This window comes from Panicum hallii, chromosome 8 (assembly GCF_002211085.1).
Source record: "Panicum hallii strain FIL2 chromosome 8, PHallii_v3.1, whole genome shotgun sequence".
Lineage (NCBI taxonomy): Eukaryota > Viridiplantae > Streptophyta > Magnoliopsida > Poales > Poaceae > Panicum > Panicum hallii.
Genome location: NC_038049.1, coordinates 42,572,295 through 42,592,462, shown reverse-complemented (window position 1 = coordinate 42,592,462; position 20,168 = coordinate 42,572,295). Strand labels below are relative to the sequence as shown.

The window sequence follows — 20,168 nt, the reverse complement described above, 5'->3', positions numbered from 1 at the left end:
TCCGAGTACGTAAATGCATCTGGAGCACAGTGAGGACGAGGCGGAGGAGGTGCTGGCGTGAACGGGTCATCCTGGGACTGTGCACCTGGAGCGTCATACGTCTGGGATGGACCAATGATGTCAGGGCCGGCGCTGCCGCCCACCAGCTCCGACCAAGTGGCGGAGCCGCCCTCCCAGTCGTCCCAGTCCGGCACACCGAATGGACCACCGTATGCAGGAGCTCCCGTCGATCATGCATGCTGAGCATAGCCATAAGAGTACGGTGCAGCTGGCCTCGAGCCTGATGGGAGAGACGTTCCTGGAGCATAGGCGCCAAACGTCTGAGGCTCCATTCTTGCAGGAGGAGGTCCCATTGCCGTCGAGTGCATGACTACAAAAAGAAATGAAATTAGTCATGTAAATCATAGGTGATTGAAATGGCAATTATGAAGGACTTACAGCTTGAACTAGCGGCAGTACCGCTGGACGCTGCGTGCGGTGCTGTAGAGGTCGACGGGCCAGCTGTGTACATGTGGGCGGACGCATGAGATGAACTGGAGGTCCCCACGTCATCTCTGCCGCGACACGTCAGTGCACGTAACGCTTGCGTCAAGCTGTCTTGAATCTTACGGAAGCTGTCCTTGTACTGTGCCTCCGGTACACGCACTCCACGTTCAATCAACGTGATCTGAGATGTAGCTTCGACCTCCGCGAAGTTGATCAGATCGATCTGCATACGTAATGGGATGCAGATTACTATTGGTATCGATCTTTTAGAAAAAAAATTTAATAATTCAAGTTGCGAAACACGTACCGCGCCACGCTGGTCCTGATCACGGTACGAGGGATACGTGTCCGAAATGGTCGGCTGGTGCTGATCCTCCGCGTCATGAATACGTGAAAGAGTGACGTACGGACGCGTGCGAAGGAGGTACCAGCGGAGGTATGCATCGTATGACGCGTCCGTGTGTGGGTGCCACTCGTCCCACACATCGTCACGTGCGTGAAGCCACCCTTGCACGTACTCCTGCATCTTGACGACCCAGTTCACCTCGTTGGCATGATATCCCCTGCGCGAATATCTGTTGCGAACATTTGAAATTCGACATTGCTTTATGATAACGAATATATAAGTAATACAAAACGAGTTATCACAAACTTACTCGTGCACGTTGCGCGGCACGGCCTGGAACGCTCGAGGTACGAGAGGAAACTGCTGTCGTCGCCCGAACTGCCTCATCACATGCTCGACGCAGTACGGCTCAACGAGAATATCGAACACTAGGTTCGCCTTTGTCAGCCAGTACTCCTCGTCACGCGTGCAGAGGGAAGACAACCCATGCGGCGGATAGCCGCAGCGGTGTACGGTGTCCAGATGACATCCTGTGGCCGCATCCGATCAAATTCGGACACGAACTGAGGGTATGCTTTTCGGACCTGCCGATGTGCCCAGCTCATCTGAAAAAATTACACAACTGCATCGGTACTCCTCGTATACAGAAACGTACAACAGTAAATTAAAAAGCTTAAAAGAACTTACCCGTCGATCGGTCCAAAGCGAACCCATCGTGGGGCTATCCTCATCCCACATCCCGTACATCTCGGGTGGATAAGGCTCGTCGCTGATTAGGGGACGTGCTATGGCGAATCGCTCGTACGACCATAGCTGCAGCAGAAGTGGGCAGCCTGTGATGACGGCAGTCCTCTCCGTCTTCAAACAGGCCTGGCAAAGACCTCGGTACGTCGCAGCAAGCACTGCCGATCCCCAGCTCCACCCAGGTACCTGGCCCGGCTCCGCATCCGCAATCGCGCGCGCGTATTGCATGAGCACCTTGTCCACGTAATTGCCGGTAGAGTTGCAGAAAAGAGTCCAGCTGAACAACCATAACAGATACGCCTCCAGGTATCGTGACACCTCGTACTGCCTAGCCAGAGGGTGCAGATCCTGAGCCTGTAATATATTTGTTCAAAACTTAGAGGTACTCACATATGATTCAATTAAATTAAATAAAAAATAACTGGACGTACCCTAAATTGTATTACCCAACTCTTGGCGGGGTCGAGCAAATCAGGTACGTTCACAACAAGTGGCGGGTTCGCTGGACCAAACCGCTCCTGCAGCTTCGCCCTCCAGAAAGGTGGCACGGCAACCGGGCCAACAGCTTCACCCGCAATGGGAAGCCCGAGCAGGTACGACACGTCCTGCAACGTGGGGGCCATCTCCCCGCACGGCAAGTGGAACGTGTGCGTCTCCGGACGCCACCTGTCCGCCAACGCTGCAAGTAGAGAGCAGTCCAGCTGCATCCGCTTCTTCGCGCCACCGTCTTGGCCGTCGCCGGCCTGAAGCATACGTGCGAGTGGCAGCAAACCAGCCTCACGTAACCTGTATATTTTGCATTGTGGTTACAATTATCTTACACGCTATACATTAGTTTCGTAAAAAAATATAAAGTATCACCTGTCAAGCCAGCGGTCGTCCAGGTACAACAACTCCTTTGCTACACGAGGGCGCAACTCGTGAAGCTCCTGCCCCTCCACCGCAGCCAGGTACGACCTGTGCCGTTCATCGATGTGCGCGTCAAGGAGCTCTGGTGTCTGCACCATATCTACATGAAAAATATAAGTACCGTAAGACACATTCCTACAAACAATTGAAAATACTAAAAACTATTTATAATAGAACTAACCTAATAAATATTTGTAAAAGCTATTCAAAATACTGAAACCTATTCGAAATATAACTACCCTAAAAAATATATCTAAAAACTACTGCAATTATAAAAACTATTCAAAATATAACTACCCTAAGAAATATATCTAAAAACAATTGAAGATACTAAAAACTATTTATAACAGAACTACCCTACGAAATATTTCTAAAAACTATTCAAAATACTGAAACCTATTCGAAATATAACTACTCTAAGAAATATATCTAAAAACTACTGCAATTATAAAAACTATTCAAAATATAACTACCCTAAGAAATATATCTAAAAACTACTGCAATTATAAAAACTATTCAAAATATAACTACCCTAAGAAATATATCTAAAAACAATTGAAGATACTAAAAACTATTTATAATAGAACTACCCTACGAAATATTTCTAAAAACTATTCAAAATACTGAAACCTATTCGAAATATAACTACCCTAAGAAATATATCTAAAAACAATTGAAAATACTAAAAACTATTTATTACAGAACTAGCCTAAGAAATATTTCTAAAAGCTATTAAAAATACTGAATTCTACGTATAACTACTCTAACAATATTCGTAAAAAATAATTAATAATTATACGATTATAATACCTCCAAACCGACGTGTGGACAGGGCTTCGCCGCTTCCTCTCCTCTCCTCTACTCTCCTCCTTTTTCTTTTTTGTTGATTTTTGATGAATTTTATGAGAATTAGGGGGTGGGGGGGGGGGTTAAATAGGTGGTGGGGAGACATCCCGCCCGTTGGAAGGGCGGGTTGCCCCTCCCGGCGACCTCCCGCCCGTTGGGGGGGCGGGATGCCCCTCGCCAGAACGTCCCGCCCGCTGGGCGGGCGGGATGTCCCTCGGGGGACCTCCCGCCCGTTGTAACGGCTGGTGGCCCTTTGGTTAAAACCGAACCGAACCGATTGAATCGAAATCGAAATTCGTCAGTTCCTCCATCTGAAAAGAACCGATAAGTATTTTTGAAAGAATCGAGGAACCGAACTGACCAGTTCAGTTAGAATCGAATGCTCAGCCCTAGTTGCCCGACATCCTGATAGGTGTCCCCCTGATGCCATCTCCAAATCGCCGACGTCCCTTGCTGCCGCGACCTCCTTGCCGGCCGGCTTGCCACACGGCAGTGGCTAACTGCTTTGTTGGTGCATCGCCACAACAGCCCAATGCCAAGACTACCCATCTGGGTGAGCTCAGATGCCATTGGGTAGTAGCCAAGCTCCCACTTGCGGCCCAACGCTTAGATTAAGCATCACTGGAAAGGTGAATAAAACGAGAGTTTAGGGTTGAAAAATCTAGGAAAATGTAAAATTAGCAAAAAAAAAAGATAAAGGTGTATTGATTTAGATCGATTAGCATTAAACTTGGTCATGACTCTACAGGCGATATAGTATTTACCTGTTCAGCCTAGCCTTTTGTTTTCTTTTCTTTTCCTTTTCTTTTTTGCAAAGGACTCAGTCTTGCTTCAACCAACCAAATAATGATCCTATCTTGAACTTTTCGTTCAGTAAAAGTTCCCCAAATATTGTAATAGCCTAGCTATTCTTTGGACCACTAAATAGCTATCATCTATAAAGTCTTGCATCTCGTTCACCTCTGTAATTTTGATACAATGTATGTTTTCATCCTTACTATTCTTCCGTGTTAACACTCAAAATATTCCTTGCCATCCACCCTTACTCATTTTCTAATGACAAAATATAGTTCATTTCAACATCAATATGTTTTCTAATAGAACTCTTCGGATAACATATCTAACGGAGATATACTCCATTCTTTGGTCATTATTTCTCGGTATGCATTTCACTTAAGCATCAGGATAAAAGAGCATACTCTCTTTGTTCATAAAGACAAATCATTATTTTTCATTTCATAAACAATTTTCCCAATACGACTACAAATTATTCCACATTCATGAATAATTGTTCTCTGCTACTAGTTTTGTCCTTTAATTTAAAATTGCATTTCCTTCGCACTATAAATTATTATTCGTTCATGAATATTTGTTCTAACTACCTATATATTTTGTTCTCTCTATAAAGTTTTTGTTCTCTTGTGAAATATGATTGTCCAGCAAATGCTCTATCGCTTAGCTATTGTTCCCATGTGACAAATTATTGTTCTTAAATTCATGAATAATTGATCCTGCTACGAGTGCAAATAGTTCCACCCCTATGAATATTTTTTCTATGCCACTATAAACTGTTCATTTCATTTAAAATTTTATTCCTTGGCAGTACAAATTGTTCCTCATTCATATATATTTGTTTCATGCTTCTTATATTTTACTCGTTCTATTTAATTTTTTTATTTTCTCATGAAATATGATAGACTAGCAAATGTTATATTAATTAGCGGCCTATAAATGTTCGAAGTATACAAATTATTGCTCTTCGATGTATGAACAATTATTCCCCACTGCGAGTACTAATAGTTCCACTTCTATAAATACTTATTGAGTGCTACGTGATATTTGTTTGGTACTTCTTCTAATAGGACAAATGCAGATACTTTATGGTTTAGTTTAATTACTTATTTAATCTTTATGGACTACTAACCTTCAAATACTGCTACCATAAGTTAAATGTCCTATGGCAAGAAAGTTTTTCTATGAATGGACATTGTTGCTTGTTTGAAAAAAATGCATGGTTTGTACCATTTGCATTTATCGTGTAATGATGTTAGATTACAGTAATTTAAAAACATTGAAATAAAGAGAATAACTAAATCTGATTGTTTAAACTTGCATGTACTTTCTGCTTTAGGTTTTCGACAACCAAAATCTGCGTTCACTTATTATTTTAATTCTGTGGGAGATAGAGAAATTAAATCACAACTAAAATAGCAGCAGGAGATTAGTTAGCAACAGCCCAAAAAATATTGCAATAATTTTTGCATGCTGCATCGGCCTCCAAGCCTTGCAACTATGCAAGCCATCTATCTTGAGACACATTAAACAAATATCCTATGGCTACAAACCGTGATCAGTATTCTTGCTTTTGCACAGAATTGAATTAAAAGTATAATGATGATCACAATCTCGAGATTGGCGTAATCAAGCCGCAAAAGGATCTAATCCAATCTAGTAATCACCTTGCAAGAAAACCACACTGCCAAGCCACAGAAGCTACATGAGCTTCAGCAAATCTAATCTAGTAATCGTCGAAGGAAGCACCTGACCCTGGCCTCCTCCTCCAAGCTCTGGACAGTGACATCGCACCGACACTACCGGATTCAGGATCTTTGCCGAGTGTCTGGGACACTCGGCAAAGCCCCGAATACACTCGGCAAAGACTTTGCCGAGTGTAACACTCGGCAAAGGTCACTCGGTAGAGAATATTCCGGCAAAGACGTCTTTGCCGAGTGCCTTTTATCGGGCACTCGGCAAAGGATTTGCCGAGTGTCAGGGCAGGCACTCGGCAAAGACTGGCTCTTTGCCGAGTGCCAACCAGAGGGCGCTGGTCTTTGCCGAGTGCCTGTAACGTGGCACTCGGCAAAGTTTAGATCACTTTGCCGAGTGTTTTTTTTATACACTCGGCAAAGAGTTTTTTTAAAGATTTTATTTTGTTTTTTCCCGCCATTTTATATAGGCACATATTCATATAAGCATATTATATATTCACACAGGTATATTATTTGAAATTTTGCATACACAACTAAATTCACACAAGTCTTATCGTCGCAACCAAATTTAACAAAATCTCGTCATCACACAAGTAAAATCACATACACAAGTTCACCATATAAGTGTTAATAACGATAAAGGTTCATTTGAAATTCACCACACAAGTTCAAGTTCACCACACAAGCTCCAATGTCACATATAGTCTCCAGGGGCAAGACCGTTGAAGTTGTAGCTGAAGCTGCCATAGCGTGCTGAGTGGTAAACAGAGAGACAATCACCACCTTCAGTTATGCTTTCATTCGTTTCTATAACATCCCCTCCTTCAAAGAATGAATCACCAGTAACCTTTACGTTGGAATCACAGCCTTCAATTGCACCGCCACCAGCATTAATGAAGAGAACAGAGTCGTCTGCTTCATGACAGGCAACAGAGGAGGTAAGAGCATTGCAACAGCATTCTCTTGAAGTCCTCATAGTCCTGAGATACAAATCACATGCTCGAAGGCAGAAGAGCAGTTAGAGTTGCCACCTCTTCCATACAAATCAAACCATAGGGATGCCAGCATTCTCTTGAAGTCCTCATAGTCCTGAGATACTTCCCCCTTCTGCACTAAGTACCGGTGTAAATACTTAATTGGTGCTGTTCTGGCAATCTCTTCAATGAATGCTACTTCTTCGTGCTTATCCTGCTGGGTAACAACTTCCTTGTAACCCTGGTGTGGGTTGTAGTTATCAAGAAGTGCACAAAAACGAGAGTAGGTGGGCTTTCGTAACACATCATCACCTAGCCAGCTGAACAAGCTTTCGGATGCCATATCACCCTTCTGATAAACTTTCTTTCCCTCACCACAGTCGATTCTGTAGTCCTTACCAGGAACTAAGCGGTTCATATCGAGCTCCCATAGTCTGCTGCATGCTTTCGATAAGCTATTCAGCTCCTCCCTGGAAGGCTCCACATTGACTCCTTGGTGATCGACATCCTCAGAGTATTGTTGTTCTGACGGTGGCTTTCTGTATCCATTCCATGCTTCAGACTGCATTATGCAATGATGGGAATTCAGAGTTCAGATAGAACAAGGAAGACAGAACATGCTATTATCACCATCAGATGTTTCTAATGCAACTAGAATTTCAATTGTTTATGTGGGCATAAAAATGACAGTCTTACAAGAATTAAATGGGGCGTAGCTGTGTGACAACACCATGGTTTGCTCAGATCTTTCACCAACAAGAAAGCTCAAAATGGTGTGCTACAGGTTGAGGCATTTCACAGTAACGATCCACTTACAGAAAATTTTAGCAATTATCTATGCTCAGTTCATATTCTAATTACAATCATGTTATAAAGCTAATCAATAACTGACGACCAAAGAGGGAACAGTTGGCAAGTAGCATTTTTAACAGGTCACATTCTGCAACACTCAACTGACTTTTTTTATTCAGTGGCTCAGTGCATCAATAACTAGACAAAGGACCATATCTGTAAATGTGGGTTCTTGGTAGTCAGTCGGTATATAGAGACACAAGGACCTAAAAAAACAAAAGCAATAGCTTCAACATATTCACAGCTATTTATGATGAAGAAGCAAAATAAAGAAATAGAAATCAGACCTGCTGTGGTCTTCCATGGTTCTTTTTCTCACCGACGGTCTGCCAACCTCCATCATTTATCCTCTCTCCTTCCTAAAATATTCCAAATCGTAAGCTCAACAAAACACTCTAAGAAGCAACTATCGTTTGGGATTCTAATTCTTATGAATTGCTAGTTCTGATGGTATCTTTAACCAAAACGGGTAGAACAAGCTATGATGGTATCTTATGTTAGTGCATTCTCCACCCTATCAGCTCAATAGTGCATCGGAGAATCATTCATTCAACAGAACATAAACATACCACACTGTTCCTGTGACTAAAACACAAACCCAAAATTTACAATATGTGGACATCGGTTGTAAGTACGATTAACAAGTTATAATGAAAGACGAGCAGGTGAATTGCCCAATCCTTGTTACGAAAGTAAAATGAGGCAAAAAGAAAAATCAAACCTGCTGCTGCCTCCCGTATCCTTGTGACTGCTGCTGTTGCTGCGGCCGCCAGCTGCTGCCATCCCTCCTGTCGTCTCCATCGTACTGCAGAAATTGTCAAATAGAACCCAGAGCAGCTCTATCAGCACGCTGCAATCCAACGAAGAAACCAAAAACACAAACTCAAGTTGGAGATTCAGGATTTGACCTGCGGTGGCAGGGGCGCGGCGGGGGCGCGGCCGGGGGAGCGGCGGGGCCGCGGGCGGGGGCGCGACCGGGGGAGCAGCGGGGCCGCGGGCGGGGGCGGGGGCGCGGGCGCGGGCCGGGGGCGCGGCGGGGGCGGGGCCGCAGAGCCGGCGGGGTCGGGGGTGGGGCGGCGTGAGAGCTAATGAAAGTGTGTGGATAAGGTGGAGGGAGCCGGCGGTATATTCAAAAGTTTTGCCGAGTGCCAGATCTGGGGCACTCGGCAAAGATCCCTCTTTGCTGAGTGCCATATTATAGGCACTCGGCAAAGGCCCCTCTTTGCCGAGTGCCGGGCACTCGGCAAAGAAAAAAATGCTGTATTTATTAAAATTTGAACTACAAGTCATGAAATTTAAACTACAAGTCACACGAATAATGGAAAACAATGAATGAAAAGATAATATTCACGTTATTGAAGGATGCGTTGAGACCTTATCGAGAAAAAAATCATAAATTTCAAACTTGTTGTCCACGAAACATGACGACCAACTTCATGTCCAGTTGTTTTTAAAATGTATAAAAAGAAAATATGGATCGAAAATTATGAAACTTGTCGAGATGTAATGATATCACATGGGGAGGCTATGATAAAAATCTGACGAGGTTTCGTGAAAGTTACAACATACGATGCTTATAAATTGAAAGTTCTACAAAGAGATGTAAGATTTTATATGAAACTCGATTAGGTGTTAAGCATCGTAAATATCAAACTTTCACGAAATCTTATACAAATTTTATCACAGTGTCCTCACATGATAACATGACATCTCGATAAGTTTCATATTTTTTCGACCAAATTTGCCTTTTCTACAATTTAAACACGACTTGAACACAATTTAATCGCCATGTTTCGTGAATAGTAAGTTTGAAATTTCTGGTTCTTTCTTTGATAAGGCCTCAAAGCATGCTCATTAACATGAATAATAATTTTTCATTCATTTTTTCCACTATTCGAATGACCACGCAGTTCAAATTTGAATTATTCAAGAAATACAATACAATGAAATAAATTATCGAAATATAGCAAACACTTCGATAAAAGAACCTAAATTACATATCTTGTTGAGGAGAATGTAGGATGGCAATAGAAAAAATTTTAGAGAAATTAAAGAAAAAAAATTTGTATATTTTGCCGAGTGTCTGGTCTAGGCACTCGGCAAAAGGCCTCTTTGCCGAGTGTCTCGGACCAGGCACTCGGCAAAGAGTCACGCCATGAATATTCGTGCGCTCGTTTGCCGAGTGTCACCCTTTGCCGAGTGCTCGACACTCGGCAAAACATTCTTTGCCGAGTGTTTTTCTTTGCCGAGCGCCAGACACTCGGCAAAGCATGAGTTTACCGTGTGTTTCTCTTTGCCGAGTGTTGCACTCGGCAAAGAGGCTCTTTGCCGAGTGCCCGATATTTTGCACTCGGCAAAGCAGTTGGCACTCGGCAAAGTGCTCGTTTCCGGTAGTACGAACGCTGAGGCTGTCGTCCTTGAGGTGACGCAGCGCCTGCTTCCTCTCCTCGGCCTTGGCCTCCAGGACATCAACCCAGATGGCCGACGTGCCATTGACGCTTTAGGTCACCGGGACCACGTAGGTGCTGTGCACCGTGCTCCCCTCGCCGTCGAGGAAGGCCACCGGGTACGCTGCCGTGGCGTCGGCCGCCCTGCCCAGGAAGCGGTCGTCCAGCAGCCTGAGCATGACGGTGGCGCGGCCGCTGGCCGAGTCCCCGTGGCCGTTGGGGTAGTAGGAGAGCTTCCACCGGCGGCCGCCCACCCGGAACGGCTTCGACTCGACGCACTTGCAGCGGGAGCAGACCGAGGCGACGTTGGAGTAGTTGCCGATGCGGAGCAGGTGCGTGCCGGTGGCCTCCCGGCCGCGGACGGAGGAGAAGCAGAAGGCCTCGCGGGCGCGGCGCCGAGCGCCGCCACCGGGTCCGGCGAGGAAGGCATGGCCGGACGAGAGATCGAGAAGCCCAGCAGGGATCGGAGTTGCTCTAGTATTTGATGTGGTTGAGTTTGATTGAGAGCAAGGACATGGACATGGGGGCGTATATGTTTGGGCGAAGTAGGATCATCCACATGCATTGCTTGGCGAACACGAACGGAAAAGAACATTGTTCTTGTTCGATCTGGAGTCTGGAGTCTGGAGTCTCGAATTTCTCGTTGTAATTTTCTTAGGTACATCTTGACGAACTTTTGTTGTGTTGAGATTTTTTTATCTTGACGAACTTTTTCTTAGGTACAACTTTTCTACCACGCACGTAACAAAGATGTACAAATACAACAGACCTTTGTTGTTGAAGAAGAAGAAGAAGCGACAGCAGCAGCAGCAGGTAAGGATGGTGCTGCTGCAAACCAAAAGGGGGAAGCCCCACCTCCAAGGATGCAGCTGCTACCACGTTTGGAAATGTTGGTACTTGTCCGCTGCCCCAAGCTGAGAGCTCTCCCACGGCAGCTTGGACAGGAGGCCACCAGCTTGAAGGAGCTCCAGTTAAGAGATGTGGATAGCATTATGGTGGTGGAGAACCTCCCGTTCCTCTCTGAGACGCTTTTAATTGCTGGATGTGAAGGCCTAGAGAGGGTCTCAAATATTCCCCAAGTGAGAGAGCTGCGTGCACATCTGTGTCCAAACTTGAGGTATGTAGAGAGGTTGGACAGCTTGCACCAGCTGTTTCTGGATGAGGGCATGCAAGATGTCTCCTCACGGTGGCTGCCTGGACTCCAAGAGAAGCACCAGCAGCTGCACGGGGAAGACATGGATGTCTACACCTGGTGACGATGAGTATGCGAGGTATGACCGCTCACTGGATATTTGAATATGATACATATTTATTTCTTCCTTGTTTTCCATTCGTGCTCTTATCTATTATCTTAATACAATAGTGTTAAAAGAAGCCACCACGTTCGCCGAGAGAATCTAGAAATTCCCACATTAATTGAAAAAAAGGGAACGATATTAATATATGGAAGTTCCAACCTTGTTGAACCCAACCTTGTGGGTAAGGAGGTTATACATGATTGTAGAAAACTAGTAGATTTGCTACTTGAACATAAGGACAAGAGGTCTTACAAGATTGCTATTGTTGGAACAGGAGTAGTTGGTAAGACAACACTAGCATAGAAAATATACAATGATCAGAAAATAAAAGGGTGCTTTGACAAAAAACCATGGGTTTGTGTCTCCAAAGATTACCCCAAAATTACTATTCTGAAGGAGATTCTTCAAAAAATTGATGTACAGTACATGCAGGATGAATCAATTGATGAGCTCCAAAGCAAGCTAGAATTAAACATTAAAGAGAAGATCTTCTTTCTTGTGTTGGACGATGTGTGGCAGTCTGAAAATTAGGAAAATCTATTGAGGACCCCATTGCATGCTGCAGTGCGCAGCCACAGGGATACTTCTGTTGACGTCTCGATTCGACACTGTTGCTGTAGAAATTGGAGTGGACCATACACATCGAGTTGATTTAATGTCGGTGGATGTAGGATGGGAGTTGCTTTGGAAGAGCATGGGAATTAACAATGAAAAAGAGGTGCAAAATCTGCGAGCTTTAGGGACAGATATTGTTCGCAGATGTGGCTGTCTTCCTCTTACAATTAAGGTTGTTGCTAGGGTTTTAGCAAGCAAAGAACAAACTGAGAATGAATGGAACAAGTTTTCAAGAAAAGATGCTTGGTCCATGAACAAACTTGAAATACCAAGTGCTTTATATATAAGCTATGAAGAGCTACCACTCTGTTTGAAGCAGTGTTTTGTCTATTGTGCCATGTTTTCTGAAGATGCAGTTATTTACCGTGATGATATTACCAGGATATGGGTGGCTGGCCAACTATTGGAAGATACAGCTGAAGAATACTATTATGAGTTGATATGTAGGAATCTCCTCCAACCAAATTATTCATTGGTTGATCTTAGTCGATGCAAAGTGCATGACCTATTAAGGCAGCTTGCTTGTCATTTATCTAGAGAAGAATATTTTGTTGGTGACCCAGAATCAATAAGAGTTAATGTCATGAGTAAATTTAGACTTATTTCAGCAGTCACTATGAAGGATGCCATGGTGTTACCTAGCATGGATAAGGATCAATATAAAGTTAGAACTTGGAGAACATCTTATGAAAAGTCACTGAGAGTGGATAATACAATATTTAGAAGACTTCCACATATTCGAGTTTTGGATCTAACTTGGTCAGTTATACAAAGTATTTCAAATTGTGTTGGAAGATTGATCCATCTATGGTTACCTGGTCTTGATGGAACTGACATATCTTGTCTTGCTGAGTTCATTTGTTGTCTCATAAACCTTCAGATATTAAACCTGCAGCGGTGCGATGCCTTGCATAGTCTCCCATTAGGTATAACTCGGTTATGAAATTTGGAGAATTTTTTGTTGAAGGCGCTCCATTTAAGATATGTGGATGGCATTAAGGTGGCGGAGAACCTCCCGTTCCTCTCTGAGGTGCTTATAATTGCTGCATGTGAAGGCCTAGAGAGGGTCCCTAGTGAGACGGATGTGGAGAGGTTGGACAGCTTGCACCAGCTGTTTCTGGATGAGGACATGCAAGATGTCTTCTCGCAGTGGCTGCCTGGACTGCATGAGCGGCACCAGCATCTGCACCGAGAAGATCTGGATGTCTACAACATTTGAATATCGTTACATATTTATCTCTCCCCTGGTTTTCGTTCGTGCCCTGTTTCTTAATTGTCATGAGCCGCTGACAAGCTATTTCCTCTTTTTCTTCCATAAAGGGTGCTGCATCTCTTGAAGACAACGTAAGTGCCTGCTCGTGGACCTGGATCGCTGTTTCGAGCCGTCGATGGACCAAGGATGGCTGATCAAGAACCACAACACGAGCTGATGATGTATGGGAAGGCTCGTTTTTAATGTTTGTTTAAGTGTTTGGCTAGTGTGCATATCTGAATAAAATGTGTGCTACTTGAGTTTCTGGAATAACTCTATGGTGAACTTGGACCTTTAGTAGTTTGTGAACATGTAATGTGAAGAAACCGCATCTGCTGTTGCATGCCTTCTGTTGCTATTATGGATATACAATTATACATGAAAAAAGTGAGCTCTTATTTTGTAACTACCACTAACATTTCTGTGAAATAAAAGCTGACGTTACTCGCGACGCATCGTCTAGACGTCTACCGATCACAATCGATCCAATCAATCCGGACCGCCCGTGGCCGATCGGACGGCCGCAAGGGGACCCAAGGGGTGGACGGTCCGTCCACCGGCACCCCTGCCTGTGGTGCCGCCCATCCCCCGCTTGCAGCGACCATAGGATGCGCCGTCACGATGGCGTTGGAACCACGCAGATGGCGAGCAGAGTGTTCTGGCCTGCACATGCACCAACCCTCCCTGACAGATGCACATGCACCATCAGATGCACCATCAGACGGCGCCATTAGATGCACATGCACATGCACCATCAGACGGCGCCATCAGAGATGCACATGCACGCGTGGTGGTCGGCCTTGGCGATTTGGTATTTCCTCTGCTCAGCCAGCGCGGCAAACCCTTCCTGACAGTGACAGATGATGATGCACTTAATTTGCACGACGAGATTCACAGCCCGCCAAATGCATCCCGGGTACATAGAGACTATTTAATCATCAGAGCGACCTGGCATTGGAAGCACATGGTTGCACAGGTCAGCTGTTCGCACCACCTAATAAAGCTATCTACAACTCTGAGGCTAAAATGATTCCATCTCCTACATGCTAGTACCGATTTCATCAAACATGCACGGGGGTTTTCAAATGTACCTGTGGAATCTCATGGTAATAAGCAGATCGCATCTAAATCTAATCCTATGATTATTAAATGTACTTATTTGCTAATCCTATAGGAAGCTCATTGGCTTCTTCCATAATATTCAAATGCCACAATAGGTGGTACTAAAATACTGGAGTATTTGTAGGCACTGCTGTATGGTCTAAAAGCATTTTTTGTGCAAGTCTCCAACCTCTTATTCATGTGTTCCAAGGAAGAGGAGCCTTCTGCAACAAAGTGCTCTCTCCAGTTTCCGTTTACTCCTCCGCATTTGGTATCCTTGCACCCTGCTCTGCTGAAGGTATGTTTTTGGATATGGAAAGCTTCATGGCCTCAGGTTAATCAAGAAGACGTTCTGATTTCCACAATAGCTTTCTGTTCTCATAAGAATTGACTAATAATCATGCAGAAGCTATGCTGGCAGTGTGCAAATTTCTGGTGGATCATTGATTCAAGAGATCCAATTGGGAGCAAAATAATATGCCTTGAGACATACAAATCTCCATATGCAGCACTCTAATCAGTGTCTTATCAGCTGACCTTTTTTCAGGTACCCTTTCTAGTCTAATAGATCTGAAAATTCTGAGATGAGCAGTAATTCTTGTTAATTATATTACCTGCTAAGCTGTTCTAGTATTCAGGTACCCTTTCTAGTTCTAATAGATATGGAAATACTGAGTTTGGGCAGTAATTTTTCTTGCTAATTATATTACCTGCTAAGCTGTTCTAGCTATAGGTGTTGATCAACCGGGCTGTCATTTAACCTGCTAAGATGTTCTAGTTGTCCCCGCTTTTTGCAGTAGTTGCTGTAGGATCTGCTGGTTCTCGTTTCTCCTAGCGATAAAGTGAAAGTACTCATGGGTAATGATCTGATGAACAAACTGCTTGTTCAAGAAGATTACTATTGGTTGTTATGAGACTATTATGCTTCTTGGAAGATGGTTTGAGTTGTGCTTCAGATTTTTCATGTCCTGGTAAGCAGAAGCTTGATGCTCTGTGGACCAATTTCTGTGGACCTCTCAATCTCTCATTAAGTTTATCAAGAAAACTCTCATTAAAGAGAGAGTGTTGCGAGAAAAAATAATTGCATTGACACGTACTGATCTTCTTCTGTAGTGATCTGATCAGAGGCTTACCAATGCACCTGTAAGCAGGTACTTAATGCACCAGCATGGCTTTAATTCAGTGATAGTTCTTTTTGCTCTTCTGCTGAACCATTCTAGCTGTAGCCTGTGATTAAACAACCTTTCTTTCGATGAGCAAACTTAACCTATTCATTCTTTCTTCAACTTTTGCAGGTTTAATGAGCTCTGTTATTTGTGATTCTACATTGGTGATTGGCTGATAACTTCTGCTATCCACATTATAAAGTGGTTTTTAGAATCCATTACTTTTCATCTTCCTAGCTTGGGCGCAGTCTGCTGGATGTTTGAAGTCTTGATGGGTTATCTTCTGATTATTCTCTTTCTACAAATAAACTACTAACATTGAATCTGGTCATAAGTCATTCTCTTGTTAACAGGTAAGCTTCCAAGGCGATTGCTATATTGCATCTTCATTTCCTTTAAGTTACTGTAATTGTGACTTCTATAGTAGCATGTAGAAAAAAAGAAATCTTTTAGTGTTACAGTTGAAATGGTGAATCAAACAATCATTGTGCTCTAGCAGATAAAAAATTGACTACCGGCAGGATTTCTTTAGGTTTTCTGTGCATGATGGCAAATATTTTCCCAATTGATAACATCCAATCCAGTCCATGTTCGCTTACAATATTTAGCAGCTCAAACAAAAAGGTACAAGCTAACTCAGGAGTTTATACCTCAATACCTCACCGTACTACTCAATTTGCTAAAAAACATCTTGTCCAAGTTTTAGTTCCTGACCCATATGGAATAGCATTATGCTATTATGTAATGTTTACTGAAGATATAAAGAAGAATATCTTTCAATACGCATTTCAATTTTGTGAGCCCTTTCAAATTTTTAGCCCAAGTTAACACATTTGCACATTTATTTCCCAGCCTGCAACTCCTTTGGTGAATCTCTCTCAGCATCTTTGTCTGATGGCAACCATACTAGAATCTTTAGTTGGATCGTGTGCTAAGAAGTTGCAAGATGTCATTTCAGAGGAGGCCATACTAATTTTAGGGGTAAAAGAAGAGCTCACAGAACTGCAGAGAAGAATGGAGCAAATAGGACACTTTGTTAATGATGCAGAGCAAAGGAGCACAAAAGAATCAGCTGTTAATAATTGGCTCAATCAGCTAAGAGATGCCATGTATGACGCTGATGATGTTATTGACTTGGCAAGATCTAAAGGAAGCAAACTATTGCCGGATCATTCTTTGTCATTATCAAGCAAATCAAGTACATGCACCGGCCTTTCCCTTTCCTCTTGCTTTTCTAATATCCAGACACGTCATGAGGTTGCTGTTAAGATTCGAAGCCTGAACAAAAGAATAGACAATATTTCAAAGGATGAAGTATTTTCATCACTGGCAAGTAGACAATCTACTGAAAAAGTTTCAGCACCGAAACACATAAGAAGTTCCAACCTTGTTGAACCCAACCTTGTGGGTAAGCAGGTCATACATGCTTGCAGAAAACTAGTAGATTTGCTACTTGAACATAAGGATAAGAGGTCTTACAAGATTGCCATTGTTGGAACAGGAGGAGTTGGTAAGACAACACTAGCACAGAAAATTTACAATGACCAGAAAATAAACGGGTGCTTTGACAAACAAGCATGGGTTTGTGTCTCCAAAGATTACTCCGAGGTTACTATTCTGAAGGAGATTCTTCGAAAATTTGAAGTACAGTACATGCAGGATGAATCAATTGATGAGCTCCAAAGCAGGCTAAAATTAGCCATCCAAGAGAAGAGCTTCTTTCTTGTGTTGGATGATGCGTGGCAGTCTGACATATGGGAAAATTTACTGAGCACCCCATTGCATGCTGCAGCCACAGGGATAATTCTGTTGACATCTCGACTCGACACTGTTGCTGTAGAAATTGGAGTGGACCATACACACCGAGTTGACTTAATGTCGGTGGACGTAGGATGGGAGTTGCTTTGGAAGAGCATGGGAATCAACCAAGAAAAAGAAGTGCAAAATCTGCGAGACTTAGGAATAGACATTGTTCGCAGATGTGGCTGTCTTCCTCTTGCAATTAAGGTTGTTGCAAGGGTTTTAGCCAGGAAAGAACAAACTGAGAATGAATGGAACAAGTTTTCAAGAAAAGATGCTTGGTCCGTGAGCAAACTTGAAATACCAAGTGCTTTATATATAAGTTATGAAGAGCTACCACTCTGTTTGAAGCCGTGTTTTCTCTATTGTGCCATGTTTCCTGAAGATGCAGTTATTGACCGTGATGATATTATTAGGATGTGGGTGGCTGAAGGCTTCATTGATGAGCTAGGTGGCCAACTATTGGAAGATACAGCTGAAGAATACTATTATGAGTTGATATATCGGAATCTCCTCCAACCAAATTATTTAACGGCTGATCTTAGTCAATGCAGAGTGCATGACCTATTAAGGCAGCTTGCTTGTCATTTATCTAGAGAAGAATGTTTTGTTGGTGATCCAGAATCAATAAGAGTTAATATCATGAGTAAATTTAGACGTATTTCAGCGGTCACTAAGAAGGATATAGTGGTGTTACCTAGCATGGATAAGGATCAATATAAAGTTAGAACATGGATAACATCTTATGAAAAGTCACTGAGAGTTGATAATACAATATTTAGAAGACTTCCATATATTCGAGTTTTGGATCTCACTGGGTCAGTTATACAAAGTATTCCAAATTGTGTTGGAAGATTGATCCATCTACGGTTACTTGATCTTGATGGAACTGACATATCTTGTCTTCCTGAGTCCATTTGTTATCTTATAAACCTTCAGACATTGAACTTGCAGGGGTGCGATGCTTTGCATAGTCTCCCATTAGGTATAACTCGGTTATGTAACTTGAGACGCCTTGGTCTTGCTGAAACACCAATAAACCAGGTTCCAAAAGGGATTGCTAAATTGAAGCTCCTGAATGATCTTGAAGGATTTCCGGTTGGTGGTGGCAGTGATAATAGTGCTAGAGCACAAGATGGATGGAGCCTAGAAGAGCTGGGTCCTCTTTTTGAGCTGAGGAAGCTTGATATGGATAAATTGGAGAGAGCATCTCCTTGTAGCACAGATTCATTGTTACTAGACAAAAAGTTTCTCAAACTACTCAGATTACGTTGTACTCAACGTACAGATGAACCATATAGTGAAAGTGATATAATCAATATAGAGAGGGCGTTTGAGAAGCTAATCCCTCCACAGAGCATTGAAGATATACTTATTATAGATTTCTTTGGTCGGAGGTTTCCCACCTGGCTTGATACTGCTACACATTTTCCATCATTGATGTATTTGACACTTGTGGATTGCAAATCATGTGTGCATCTTCCTCCAATCGGGCAGCTCCCCAACCTGAAATATCTGAGAATCGAGGAAGCCACTGCAGTCACCAAGATTGGACCCGAATTTGTTGGCTACGGGGTGGGTAATCCCGGATCTGCAGAGGCAGTTGCTTTCCCCAAGCTTGAAACGTTGTTCATGAAGGATATGCCCAACTGGGAGGAGTGGACCTTTGTTTTTGAAGAAGAAGAAGAAGCGACAGCAGCAGAAGGTAAGGATGGTGCTGCTGCAAACCAAAAGGGGGAAGCCCCACCTCCAAGGATGCAGCTGCTGCCACGTTTGAAGGAGTTGTTTCTTACACGCTGCCCCAATCTGAGAGCTCTCCCACGGCAGCTTGGACTGGAGGCCACCAGCTTGAAGGAGCTCCACTTAAGAGATGTGGATAGCATTAAGGTGGTGGAGAACCTCCCGTTCCTCTCTGAGACGCTTTTAATTGCCGGATGTGAAGGCCTAGTGAGGGTCTCCAATATTCCCAAAATGAGGGAGCTGCTGGTAAGTCGCTGCCCAAATTTAAGGCGTGTTGAGGAGCTTTGCAATTTGGATCGGCTGTGGCTGGGCGAGGGTATGGAGTCCCTCTCCTCATATTGGGTGCCTGGGCTCAAAGAGCAGCGCCAAAAACTTCCTGGGGAAACACTGGACATTTACACATGGCCTCGAACATGAGACACACCCGGTTTGATGGGCGTCAGAGCGACAAGGTATGAACAAAACTTGTTGAGCATTAGTTTATTAGTTGTTGCATTTTCAGTACAGAGAGCCCTGCTCCTTTGTTGGGTTGTCCATCTAACGCTCTCTTTTTCTTCATTCGATAGTACTTCGTCTTCTAGAGGAAGCAATGGAGGAGGGCTGAAGATGATGAGCTGATGCGGGAACACAAGGAGAAGGAAAAACCTGATATGGATCTGCTGCCTGCCGGAAGGCTTTTGTTCTACATTTGTATGTTTAACTATACTTGTGTGTTGTATGAATAAAAGGCAGCAGTATGCCGCTTGAGTTATGAGGAGGTTTATATATATCATGAGTTTCTGTACCACTACTCCAGAGCGCCGCTACTGCCCGGCCACCCGCTCCCCTGTCTCCGCCAAGTGAGTATCGTGGTCGAGGCTGGCTGGCGCCGTCGTTGCCGTGCGTGCTGGCTGCTTGCCGATGAGGTTTGGTCCAGCGCCTCCGTCCGATGCCCTCGACGTCGCGGCCGTGAATGAATTGATTGCTCGAGGCGTCCAAGCTTGCTAGGACGTATGGAAGTTCCTGGTGAGGTCGGTGGTGGAGGACATGGTGTTGTGTATAAAGGAATATTAAATCTGCATGTGGTTGCCATCAAGAAATCAAAGATTGTAGTACAGAGAGAA

General features: G+C 43.6%; 2 protein-coding genes and 1 pseudogene across 4 annotated transcripts; 2 read left to right on the top strand and 1 right to left on the bottom strand.

Annotated features, from left to right (window-relative positions):
* Window positions 1–6,370: 6,370 nt before the first annotated feature.
* Window positions 6,371–8,644, bottom strand: LOC112872370 (poly(U)-specific endoribonuclease-B-like; the record flags this gene model as incomplete). Its single annotated transcript, XM_025935453.1, has 4 exons — window positions 6,371–7,356; window positions 7,934–8,005; window positions 8,368–8,451; window positions 8,555–8,644. Coding segments are annotated over 4 exons (810 nt in total), but the record flags the coding sequence as incomplete, so codon positions are not given.
* A 2,441-nt stretch (window positions 8,645–11,085) lies between these two features.
* LOC112872369 lies at window positions 11,086–13,225 on the top strand (annotated as a pseudogene).
* A 1,550-nt stretch (window positions 13,226–14,775) lies between these two features.
* LOC112902170 (putative disease resistance protein RGA3) lies at window positions 14,776–19,765 on the top strand. Of its 3 annotated transcripts, none has more exons than XM_025971099.1 (5): window positions 14,776–14,906; window positions 15,473–15,510; window positions 15,655–15,878; window positions 16,378–19,517; window positions 19,632–19,765. In XM_025971099.1, exon 4 carries the CDS (start codon window positions 16,420–16,422, stop codon window positions 19,480–19,482), a length of 3,063 nt encoding a protein of 1,020 aa, XP_025826884.1. In that variant the 5' UTR covers window positions 14,776–14,906; window positions 15,473–15,510; window positions 15,655–15,878; window positions 16,378–16,419; the 3' UTR covers window positions 19,483–19,517; window positions 19,632–19,765. The 3 variants fall into 3 exon arrangements, with proteins under 3 accessions (XP_025826884.1, XP_025826882.1, XP_025826885.1); XM_025971097.1 differs by lacking the exon at window positions 14,776–14,906 and adding an exon at window positions 14,913–15,330; XM_025971100.1 differs by lacking the exons at window positions 14,776–14,906; window positions 15,473–15,510; window positions 15,655–15,878 and having other exon boundaries at window positions 16,367–19,517.
* Window positions 19,766–20,168: the final 403 nt, after the last annotated feature.

Coding starts and splice junctions, on each gene's coding strand:
- LOC112902170 (XM_025971099.1), top strand. CDS start 16,420: ATGGCAACCATACTAGAATCTTTAGTTGGATCGTGTGCTAAGAAGTTG.